The sequence below is a fragment of the Coturnix japonica genome, chromosome 9, assembly GCF_054131305.1.
Source record: "Coturnix japonica strain WE chromosome 9, WE-NBRP24, whole genome shotgun sequence".
Lineage (NCBI taxonomy): Eukaryota > Metazoa > Chordata > Aves > Galliformes > Phasianidae > Coturnix > Coturnix japonica.
Window position 1 is genome coordinate 4,711,955 of NC_140671.1, and position 12,750 is coordinate 4,724,704.

General features: G+C 39.8%; 1 protein-coding gene and 1 long non-coding RNA gene across 2 annotated transcripts in view; one reads left to right on the top strand and one right to left on the bottom strand.

The window, feature by feature from the left end:
• Positions 1 to 2,619: 2,619 nt before the first annotated feature.
• Positions 2,620 to 3,333, top strand: LOC116654108 (uncharacterized). Its single transcript, XR_014949112.1, has 3 exons — positions 2,620 to 2,745; positions 2,842 to 2,971; positions 3,207 to 3,333. It is a non-coding gene; the product is annotated as an uncharacterized LOC116654108 (long non-coding RNA).
• A 1,190-nt stretch (positions 3,334 to 4,523) lies between these two features.
• IFT81 (intraflagellar transport 81) overlaps positions 4,524 to 12,750 on the bottom strand; it is a 36,214-nt gene continuing 27,987 nt past the window's right edge. Inside the window, exons 14-18 of the mRNA XM_015877727.2 lie at positions 11,860 to 11,946; positions 10,741 to 10,812; positions 10,570 to 10,655; positions 7,017 to 7,062; positions 4,524 to 6,074 (exon numbers count right to left, since the gene is read on the bottom strand). Coding sequence (XP_015733213.2) covers positions 5,892 to 6,074; positions 7,017 to 7,062; positions 10,570 to 10,655; positions 10,741 to 10,812; positions 11,860 to 11,946 — 474 coding nt within the window. The 3' untranslated portion in view covers positions 4,524 to 5,891. The remainder of the gene's footprint in view (positions 6,075 to 7,016; positions 7,063 to 10,569; positions 10,656 to 10,740; positions 10,813 to 11,859; positions 11,947 to 12,750) is intronic.

Sequence of the window (12,750 nt, forward strand, 5' to 3'; positions counted from 1 at the left end):
CCAGGTATATTTGGGATGGAATTGTAAACACTTTCTAGAAACTTCATCATCAAAGGACTGTATAATTCTTTCCGCTGCACGAGGCGAAGCATTACAAGGTTGTGTTAATGATCTCAGAAAAATATTTATAGTGCTTTTTCCAGCATAAGAGTTCTCCCTTCCCCTCTCAGTACATTTTACGATCAACCTCCACTCAGTTACCTCAACAAGCAGAAAAGAACCTTCAGTATCCACAGATTTTAAAGGGATGCATTTCATATACAAACATTTAAAGTGCAGCGTGGTAAATGCAAAACACAAAAGGAACAGCAAGCAGTAACGACCCGCTGTGAAGAACAGCATGCTGCAGCTCATTGCCAGGAGAGTTCAGATTGTGGTCCAGTTTTCAGCTGTGGAAGTTACTTTCCTTAAGGAGATTTGATATGGTGATGTTACTACCCATGAAATAACAAATGCCCAATTTTCCTTACTAACCTCTGAACACGAAGCAGATCTCCCAGCGTTCCCTGACTCACTCCTGCAGATACCTGAGCGGTCTCATCAGCCTACATAGAAAGAAAATGAAGCAGAGAAATCCTTTGGGACAAAAGCTGCATCATAAATGTAAAGTATCAGCGGAACAGGTTGTCTGTGGGTGACTTTCAGTGTTCTGATACAGTTCTGTTTTCTTTTAAATGTGCTCTAAAAACACGGCAAGCTTCAAAACATGGAATAAGGGAGGTGGGTACAGCACTTTATAAATACTCTAAAAATTCCAAGCTTCTGAATGTTGCAGAGCACGGGATGCTGCCTTGGAGGAACACGTCCTTGAGATGGTGGTTGAGATGCAAATGCAACATTTTCACATGATGTTTAATTTTTAGATCTTCAACTTTTAGGGTTCCAAATTAAATCACTTTGTGCTTTTGGTAATTTGTCATTAATGGCTCCAAGACTGATGTGCTGACTGCAGAGAAATACCCAAGCATCACCTTATGTGCCAGAAGGTACCGTAACAGCGTTGACCAAATAAACCATATCCTTCACATTGTACAAACCTTAAAGTTTTGACTGATATTTCAAAAACCAGGAATCTGCTCATAAAATTGCATTCAGATTTTTAATGTCAGAACACCTTAATCAGGACTTTTTTTCAGTATAAAACAGTTATAAAGTTTATCATGAGGATATTATGAGATTGAGTCCTCTATTACTTCCCTTAGGAGGTTATTCTTTGTATAAGGTAGATGCTTTCATACTTTTCTTGTCACTTCCTGAGTGCCAAGCATATTTTCCATTCCATGGAAAGGAAGCAGGAATAAGGAGAACAAGGAAGAGGCAGAGTGAAGAATTTACCTTTGAAGATCGGTAAGATCCCATTTTTTATGCTCCTATCAACTTCATTTCTTCTGGTATTAGCAAAACATGCAGGATGTGGCTTTATCCCATTACAAAAGTTGACCTCATTAAGCACTTACTGCAATAAAACTTATAAGCTTAAAAATGAAATGTCAATCTGTAACGACAGAGGACTGAAGCAATGCGATGGACGCTGGCTTTTGTAGAACTACCTGTAGGAAAAGAACTCCAGTTCCTGGCATTTAGCAAATGCCGGCTGTGTGTATCCTGACCTGCAGAAATGTACTTGTCTTTGAATGATGAGGAATGGAGATGCGATAGAAAGGTTAAACTACACTTCTTATCCTCATAACAAATATAAATAATGTGGTTAAATACAAGGTAATGAGTGATATAGTGTTATAAATTACATGTTATAAATACTCCAGCTCGAGATCAAGCAAGACAGCCTCTCACAGATGTCTAATAAAAATCAAACTGTCGTGGATTGTGGTAGCACTGAGAAACACTTAAATTCCTATTGTAAATTAAATGCTTCTAATGGAACATCGATTTGCATTGGGCAAAAGTTGTTAATTTTAAGTAATTATGGCTCTTCTTTTCCTCTCAGTCACACAGATCTGATCCTGGCCCTTTAATTTCTTCTTGTTCCATCAGGAGGAAGAGCTAAATCCAGCAGACCTTATTTTGGCAAAACTCCCACTGAAGTCAGTGAGGGTTTTGTGAGAGTATGGACTGCACGATTTGTCTCACAGTTCCTGCTGATTATTTGGAGTGTGATTGCTACCCGCCTCAAGTACCAGAGCTCCTCACCGAGCCTGACATTCCTGCAGCACATGGCTGACAGCACTTTCTCCTCTGTAAACCATGAGCACGAAAAGCAGTGTAATGCAATCGATAAAATACCCTTTTCACCCAGTGACCTTCATAGAAACAGACTGCCTTGGGAGTTCTGAGACCGCCACTGCAGAACCAACGCTACAGAAACAGAAGCACTTGAGAATTTAAAGAGCCTGTTTTAAATTCATGCTGAGAACTTAAAGAACTCTTAAAACAATCTGAAAATGGGTCAAATTCTGATTGCTAGAAAACAACTCACCATTTGGGTGTTGCCCACAAAAGTGGGATCTTATGTTATAGTGGTGATTCATGTAATATTTCCTCACTGCAACACTGGCGTGTCCCTGCAAATTTTAGTTCTGTTTCTATTGCAGATTGTGATAGAGAAAGGCAGACAAAGAGTTAACAGCATCCCATCAGCAGAGACCCCACTGCTACAAAAGATAACACAGGGCACATATCGAGAACGAGCTCTTTTTCACTTAAATCTGAGCCAATGCAGCCCCAATGAGAGAAAGCAGATCTGCAGGCATCCATGCAGTCCTCACCCCCAAGCAAGATGATGGAGTAAGTTTCCCACACTCCGCTGTGTCAATGTGCCACGACCTTTCTCCCAAGGTGACACCTTTTGGGTAACAGCACTCGGTCTCTGTTGTCTTCCAGTCATGTTTGTCTGCCTTCTCGTGGAAGCTGACTCCAGGTTCACCAGACGCTGCCAGAGCGGTGATTTAGGAATTCAGAGTGGTCCTGCCAAATCGCTCTGCTTACATCACTTGCTGAGGACAGCAGCCAGGTAAATAACGGTGAACTTTGAGTCACTGCTGATCTGGGCCAGACATGAAATAGTGATGTACAGAGAAAAAGCTCTCCGCTTCCAGATCCTGAACCAGTCATTTTGGAGAACGGTTTTTGTGTTGCTTCTTGGCTACTTCATTCGTTCTTATTGATCAGAAAATGCTTATCATAAGCACGTTGTCTAAGCACCAAACTGTTGATAAACACTCTTGCTGTATTGTATTTTGTAACAGAGATCAACATCGTATCTGAAAAAACCTTCTCACCCAGTTCTGGACAAAGACAAGGAGAACCCTTTTGAAGCAAAGTAATCAGTTGCTCATGGTTGACTGCTCCCATCTTCTGACTGGAAGGAATTTGGTAAGTGCAGAGACTCCACATTTAGCTATGCACATTTTTTACTAATTTGGGCCTTTGAAAAGGGAAGACAGCTATTTTTCCATACAGTATGTTCAATCTTATTAATTAACTAGCTAGATTATTATTAATAAAGTTTTAAAAAAATAGGAATAAGAGTTTCCTTACAATTTAGGAAGTAAAAGTACAACTGCAAAACTCAGTCAGAGATTTCTGAATGCTCCCTTCAGATCACGAACCACATGGAAAAACCAGTGAGCAGAAACCATTATGGCTACATTTATTAAATGTCCACTTACATAAAGGCTAAAAATAGCTTTTGAGTTTTTCCAATTTTCTTTTCATAACAGTCATTATGATTTTCTGCTTCATCTCAGAAAGCAATTTTGCTGCTGCTGTAGTGTATAATCTACGTGCCCTTTCTCAGCGCTGCACAAATGACAGAGAGCTAATCAGATCAGAGCAACAACCACGTCATCATTGAGTAACTAGCAATAAACTGTTTTTACAAGGAAAAAAGATGAACTATTTTTAGGGTAACTGAACAGAAAAACACAAAGTGGTTATACTCAGTCTTACTCTACATCATTGCTATGAATTTCCAAAGCATTCCCTTTATTCCTGGGCAGCAGATTAAATGCTGCAATAAATCTTTGTATAAATGGCCTAGTCAAAAATTGGGCTTTTAGGAACTTGTTATAAAATTCTGAGGTATATAAAATGCCCTTTCTCCCTGTCCTGGTGGCTTTGAACTGCAGGCAGTCCTCCAGCTCTGATCACTAAGTAACCTAAATGCCCAGGGAAGAGGCTGCTGGTGGCAATGCAGCACCTTCTACACACTTAACTGCCAGTGTCCTACACAACATCCTTCCCTCCATGCTCACTGATCATGTGCGTAACAGAGAATGTGCTGCTCCTCCTTGTGCTGGGAAAGATCAATGTGCAGCTGTTGAGAAAGACTATCTTCAGCTATTCAGCAGTGTGGGAGGAATTGCATGAGGATGTCCTGAGTATCTATGGACATGTTCCTTAGGCGTACAGTGGGACTGGGGGCATCTGAAATAAATACAGTTAAATAGCCCTGAGCTTTTCAAACCTCTTTCTCGTGTAGCCCAGACAGAAAGTTGACAGTAAGAATTTACTTTCTATTCTTTCACCTACAAAATATAGAAAATAACACCATTCAGTCAAAATGTAGTCATTGGATTTTATTTGAGCTCTATTAGCAAATACACTTTAAATAAAGACAAATTAGGAACTATACAGTTACCATACCCTCCTTTGATAGAGAAAATATCAGATCTTTTAATTAGAGAGAAATTCCCTGTCAGAGAAGGCTAAATCATTTCTTGTGTAAAATTACATCTGAAAAAAACTATCAGTGAAAAAATCCACTCTTATTTAGGAAGGAAAAAGAAAAAAAATTCAATAAGCCAAGAGACTACAGAAGAACAGCAGGAGCTCTCATCACCCAGACTTATCTCTCTGCTTCTGGTCTTTTGATTGTGACTAAGAGGCGCTCATCACAAATGATGAAGCGTGAAGGACAGTTTCAAGCCTCATCTGCATTCCTCTTACCCTGGGTTAGCTGTGGGTCTCATGATGCAATTTTAAGGGCCGTGACAGTTGCCTGTGGCCCATAGGTCAAAGCCTGACTACAAGGGAGCCTTGCATATCTATTCTGCATACCCTACCATACGCAGGAAGCACCGTGCTGTATTTACATCCACAAATAGCCCTCCATCCCCGGGATGTCGCTCTTTGGGTAGCGCAACCACTTTGGAACCATACTGCACAGGCAGAACAGCAATATATCTTCAGTGTAGAAAGGTCTGAGTGGACCACAGCTAACACTTTCACATGGACAGTAAGAAAAATTAGAGAAAGGTATACATTTCTATATGCAAGAAATATACATTTGTTAAAAACAACAAGAGATAATGGAACGAGCTCAGAATCCAAGCAATTGTTCTCAGCACCTAGTCCTGACGCTATTGCAATGAACTGTCTCCTGGAAGCACAATCAGCTTAATTGAACCGTGCAAAGAAAGTATGACTAGGAGTGTGCAAGCAAGGTCTGTGCAGCTCAGAGTGAAAATGGCTCCATTCTTGCCAGTCACACTAGATGAATAAAGACAATGGGGAAGGAGAGGGCCAAGCCAGGAGGTCCACAATTATACAATATCAAGTACCAGACCTTGCAAAAATATAACCTTAGTGATACAGAATAAGGAGCAGAGCAATTATGTGACCCTGGAAAAGGATTTGTTTTCCTTTGATCTCTCTGCAGATGCATGCCATTCCCAGCCTTCTAAAACAAAGATTTATGATGAGGTTCACCCCAGCACAGATCTCATAACAGATCCTGACTATGTTTTGTTGTCACTTAAACAATGGAGGAACAACTTCATACTTCAGGTGCACTTTATCCATCAGAAACAGGTAAAGTACAACAAATTTATATAGAAATGATGACAAAAGCAACAATGTTTAGAAAGATGTTACCTTTGAGAAGCCAACCCACAGTCTTCTTACTTGATGTTGGTATAAAGAAGGAGAGTTCATAGTACAAGCCTGTCTTTACCTGCTTCCTGGATGACTTGACCAATGGCTGTTTGATTCTGTTGTTTTAGAAAACATTCTCTCTTACATTCCATTAACTGCTCAAAATCCTGCCACATTTTAATTTGCTTCATATTAGGCCCGTGACTTTCCCTTACAACCTTCTGCTTCTCTCGTAATTTCTGTTAAAAAGACAAAAAATATTCAATTGCTGAAACAGTTTACATCCAAAAATCACAATGGAATGACAAAAGAATGACAAGGATTTTTACAAGCTCCTGAAATATTATTATTACTTTCTGTTCAAGTGATAAATGAATCCACGCTGGGGCTTCGGCATCTGCTTTGTATGGATTAATAATAGCTTCAAAGTTTTACAACCGTCTCATATACTTGAGAAGTTATGCTAAAATCTGAGTTTATTTCCATACAGAGCTTTTATGGTCTCAAGTAGCAGCCTGCAATGCATTCATATGATCACAGTATAAACACGATATTAATGTTTTACAATTAAACCCGCTATTGATCATTAACGGTGACGGCCCAGACCTGTAAAAATCACTCAACAGACTGACTCATAAAAAGGAAACCAATAAAAGAAAGATGTTCAGTGTGAATGGTACGTCTAACCTCTTCTGTGCTGATATGAGCTTCATACAAGATTAAGAAGTGGACAACTGCTTTTGTTTAGCACTGGTACAATGATGATCCCTTGGCCTTTAATAACAGCGATAAGGCTGACAGGCCCAAAATTTATTGTCATCAACAGGTTGCTTTATATACAACCTCAAATTTGAGCTGGCACAGTTTGTCATGTCCATGTTTCAGTTTCTTATCCAAATGGTTTACTGGGAATGTGCCGTCACGTTAAGCTGTTCAACTATCTTTTACAAGCGGCTCATGCTATACTCTGCAGGAAATCAAGCCCTGAAGAGCTGGCATGAGCTCTTCTCAGGGTATTAATTACCATTGCCAGCAGTAATGGAATTTTCTTTGTAGGCTGCAATAAGCTTTTTATAAAAGACTGATCACAGCCTTTGGTAGTAAGGCCCACAAAAACATGAACAATATGAACACTGTGACATTATATATATATTTTTTAAAGGTAAAAGCCTCATTCATACCTTCCCAAGGTTTTCTTGTTCAAGGATCATTCGCGTGTACTGTTCTCTAAAGGAAATACACAATAACATTATTATGAATATTGTCTGGTTCTTTATAATACAACAAAATAATGCCAGCAGCATAAAAAATTCTGACCATATCAGGAGGCTCGTAAACAAGGTAAGTCAGAAGAGGAAGCACAAAGAAACAATACGCCCCATGACATCAGGGATCAGATCACTCTCATTCTCTCAGGTGTGTGGTTGGCAAAAGCAACACTGGATAAGACTTCTTACATTTTGGAAGCAGGCATAACTATTGCTACATCAAGGTTGAAGACAACAGCAAGAAGTTTTAGATTGTTGTATTCTGAACTTAGCCAGGAGCCTACTTTGTACAAGCATCAAAGTTTACAAATACACAACCCTTAAACACTGCCAATGTAGTGTTAGAATGAGTGGGAAAACACAGGAATGAGAAAGAGCAGTATTTATAGTATTTCAAATCCAGTTGCTGCAAAGGAACTACTGTGGGGTCCTCACTTTCAGACAACAGCCATCACATTCGGGTGCCTAAATATAGGTTTAGGAGCATTAACTGTTGACATCCATTATAAAAAATCTTGGCTGCGCACCTTTGTCCGTAACAGTGGCTGGATCACTTTCTGACACAGGCAAACTCAATACTTGAAACCCGACAATATAATATTACAAACCAAAACAGCACCGTTCGGACACATTAAAGAACTTATTTTTAAAATGGACAAAATTCTCTCCACTGATTTACTTGAAGAAAAAAAAAAGATCATATTTTGTGTGCAATGGTACAGAGTTCGCTTGTGGAATATAAAATAACTCCGTTCATAACAAGAACTTTTCAACTTGCTCAGAACAGAAGAACTTTGCATAGAGAAATTCTAATCTCCAAGAAGAAATATCAACCTTCCTGATATCAGAGTGTGAAGGTTTGCTAGAGCGTAGTGAGGGGCAGCACGAAACCAGCATTTCTTATATTCCTTCCATTTCTATAAGGTCCTCCACAATTCAGACCAGAGCACTTGGGCCCCAGGCCACCTGGTGCTGCCTGCCACGCTCCCCACAGAATGGATGTGCAAGGAATGCAGCTGGATCATTTTATGACCTGTCACTCTTGGACAACTCCAGCCAGAACAAATCAGAGCAGTCTTGAGGCTGCTCCAAGTGCTGTGCAGACACGGCTGATCCCTGAGCAATCCTCAGCAAACTGGAGAGACAGAGAACAACACCGACTCTTATTTCCACTGGCACACAGCATTATGTTCACACACATTTGGCCTTAAAAATATTTTTTCTGTTTAATAGAATTTTCAAAGTAATAAAATCAGATGGCTTTTGTAGTAAGCTTTTCTTTACTATTTATAATGATGACTGGAAAGAATGCAACTTGATAACTTCATTTAAAAAAAAAAAGATATTCTATTTTTAGAGAAGAAAATTAACTTTTCACATTCCTAAGAACTGACTCCACGGAACAGAGAGTTTATGTTCAAAAAAAAAAAAAAGAGGGTTGAAATTAAGACATTTTTTGTTCAATACGTTGTTAGGAAAGCGCTGTTCTATTTATGGTTCATTTTCACTCCGTTTACATTCCAGCGCCTGCTGAAAAATACATTCATGTTCTAAAACGATGCCTAGAAATGTTTGGGGTTTTTTTGTTGTTGTTTTTTCTTTTAAAACCCTATATTGAACTTCATTGTAATTCATTTAAATGCAGATGGTCTGCAACCTCTCACACAAGGTCAGAAATGTGTATAGTCACTGTGAGAGGGAGAATCTCTCCACCTTCTGTGCCCACCATTAGCAAGCAAAGCAGGAACAGCAGAGCAAGTGGTAATGCTCGCTCACATTCTCCTCACCATACCTGGAATTACATTGCTGGACTCACCCTAAATTCCAGCACTTGGATTCAGTGGCTTGTCTGTGTGAATATTGACACTGTGGATGTTCTTGTCACAAGTGTTTGAGCTGGAGAGTTTTTTGCTTAACATTTGTGAATAAACTGAGACCCTCCCCTTCCCCGCAGAGCCATAAAAGGCAGTGCCTGCTGCTTGACCCGTGTTTCCTCTCAGCTGCCTGCCCCTGCTGCCTTTCATACTAATGAATATTCACATCATCCCTGAGCTTTTTTCTCACACCTACTTTTCTTTTTACACTTGTGCTTTGTTTTGTTATTGTCTGCTTTTGTTAGAGAAATTTTCTTCAGTCCACTTCCCAATGAAGAAATTGCCTCAGGTGATACTGGATGATATTTGCCTGTTCGGATGGGGCTTTGGGCAGCCTGACCTGGTGGGAGGTATCCCCCCTATGGAGGCTGGAACAAAATGGTCTTTAAGGTCCCTTCCACCCCTCAGGATCCTGTAATGATTACCCACTTAGGATTGCTTCCCTAGATGCCACCTCTGCAACAGAACTGACCAGAAATTAACCTGAAAGGCAGAGACCTAACAGGGCAGACAACTTGGGAAATTAACTTATCATCTGCTTGATGAATCATCTGAAGCTTAATAGTGAAACGCAGAATGATTACTTCCTAACCAAGTTTTGTCTTTGCTGGGCTGCTCAGTCACGGTTTTGAACTGTTTTCTGAATGGAACAGTTTTGTGAGGCATTTTGGCATATTGTAGCAAAGACTGTACAAGAACCACAGTAATAACATGACAGCTTACACAGACCTCAAGTAACAATCTGTCATGTCTCTGAAACACAAAGGCAGAAATCTGAGAGGAGGTCTCACATCAAAGATCAATACTGCTATGAATTTTAAAGCCTATGCAATAAAGCCAACTGCAGGAACACTCACTGATGCAGGTGGTGAAGCAGAGAGGTACAGGGCAGAGATGATTCCCCCTCTGCACTGAACTAAAACTGGGATTCTCTAGAAACTCCCTCATACAGTATTACCAGATAAAGACAAAGGGCGGTGAAAAACCTCTAACTTTGATGTAACTGTCGTGTCAATTAAATGGAGGGTAAAGATAAAAATTACCGTGATGGCACAGAAACCACAAGGAGCAAAACAAAACCAATTAAGATATGTATATTCAGTCCTCCATTTCTGGACTAGTGATGGTAACAGCTACTGCATCTGTAAGAACAGCAGATTTGCAAGGAGCTGCCAGGACCTGATGGCAGTGTATGTTGCTCCCTTTGAGAGGTGGAATATCTCCTACAAACTGGAGTTTCAGGGCAAACTTGGCAGAGGCATCGTGCCTGGTAGAGCCATGCTTCCCGTGGGACCTAACTGAAGCATGGCTTCTCTGAGCTTGTGCCAACAGGGGTTGCAAGTTAAAGCCACTATCTGGGGCCTATAATCTCCAGCAGGAGGGGAAAATCTTCTGGTATGTCTGAGAGAACTCATAGGTTTACAGCAGCATATACTGGAATTCAAGATGCTTATTTTTAGATTATTATAGTGTTTCTAAATTTATCAGGTGAACTCCTCCAGTTCAAATGCCAGTGAGAAAATTCCTAACTTCAATCTCAGATTCTGAATATCCTTCAGCTTAATGCAAAAGAAACACACTAATATGGTTACCGAATTGCCTTTCGTCTCTCCTGTGGATCTGGGGAGACGTACGTCTTCATTTCTTCTTTAACACGTTGCAGCTGTATTTCTAGATTCTATAACGAAAGATACAAATGGTTTAAGAAATACATAATTCCTATTCCATTTAATAGAATGATTTAGTCCCTCCCATGACCTTACTTTTTTCATGCAGTTCACATAGTGGTAGTTGCTTTCTTCCCGAGTGCACTCCTCAAGAAGTCCCTTCACTTCCTGTAGTACAAGAATGAGATTTCAATGGGTGTTCTCACTGAAGATCCACACCTCATGCTCCATTTTGCCATATAAACAATGTGAGCCCGTAATACAAAAGGGCATAACTCTGACTTGTTCATTTCTTATGTGTTTTTAGAATTTTGGCTATAAAAGAAACAGTTCTTCTGGAAGGTCTATTCAAGCAGGTTTGTCTGTGGAGTTCTTTATTTTGCTTGGATTAAGCCACACAGAGGTACATTCAGTGCAGGGAAAGAGTACCTATACATCCACCTACTCTTTAAATGTACACTGTTTTTAATTTGAAATATATTCCTTATGCTGGCAAGCCCTTAAAAAACCAAATCCCAACAAAGTTCATAGGAGATAATCCACAGATTCTTGTATTTCATATGTATTAATGGTGCTCCCACATATCAGAATATTGAACTGGTTTAGGTACCTCCCTTCCTAAAAGTGCTGCAGTTCAAAAAATATGTAAACTACACACAGGCAAGCTCCTAGATATATCTACATTGCTAGTTTTTTTTTCCCAAAAGGTTTTATTTTTGTCCATAATTCTCAAGAATGCATGATGAATCACATTTAATGAAGAACCCTTGCTGTCAGTTTCAATGCATTAATTAGCCATGGGATTAGTTTTGCTAAATTAAAGAGTATGCTAAACGTGTGTGAAGATTTGTCTTGATAAATTAATCCTTAACATTGTATTGTGAAATTCTTTTCTAACAGATACTTAGGTCAGCAAGGTTTCTGGCAGAGGCCTCTTCTTTTACTCTTGCTAATCAGTACTGGACTTCAGTAGATGGGCTGATGTAGCACTGAGTTCATTTGCTGCTGTTCAGAACAGGAAGCGTGTGGGATCACAGCTAGTCCACAGCAGCTTCTGGCATGGTTTGCATAGCTGTGGATCACCATTGACTCACTGCCACCTGAAGTGAACCTACAGCTTCCATATCCAGAGGGAAGGCAGGGAAAGTACTGAACCATAATGAGCAACGCATTGCACAGCATTTACTAACCTGCATGACCAAGCCACCATCTTACCTGTTCCAGTGTGGAGCGATTGCTCTCTAACCCTGCTGCACAGCTGTCATACTGGATTTTTTTCTCATCACATTCTTGAGTTAATTCCTTATGTGAAAAGGGCAGAAGGGTACATAAATGAAATCTCCAATTGACTGACATGTGACATTCAAGCAGGTTCTCGTTGGTCTCACACATCAACCTCAGCTACTGGCACGCTCCCTGACACTTACGTAAACCCAGCAGGCAGGTGGGTACTGTTACACACACGCAGTAAGGCTGCATAGTGGTGAACAAGCTGTATACACCACAACACAGCATGCAAATTTCCTCTTTGCAGCCACAGCTTTAACATGGTAGATCATCAGGGCAGCACTTGCAAGAAAAATGTAAAATAATGATGAAATTGGAGATTAAGAAGGGATTAATATACTTGCTACCTATGAAAAAACAGCTTTGGTTTTTAGCTGTACGCAACAAATGGCTTAGCTGGATTTCATTTACTGACACTTTAAATAGAACTATTAAAAATAAGTTTTCTGGAAATTTAGTTGATAAAGGGATAGCTCAATTTACTTCTGTGTCAGTGAGCCAACTTACAGCAGCTGTGGACCTGAATGACTTCTTCAGCTGTCTGTGAAATTTCGAAAACAGATGGATAAATCTGTCATTCCAATGGACTAATATAGGACTTAGATCAATGCACACAACCATTGGGATGAAATTTACTTCTGATCTATTTTAAAAAAGAGAGAGTTATTTGAGATCGCCAGTGCTGAGAAGCACAAAAAGCTTTGAAACTAATTTGAAAGTTAACTTTGCTGTGATTTTGAACCACGATTTTTATCATTTATCACTTTAGGCCTTCCTTGTTTTGATTCTTAATTACTGTAAGGGACACAATCTCAGTGT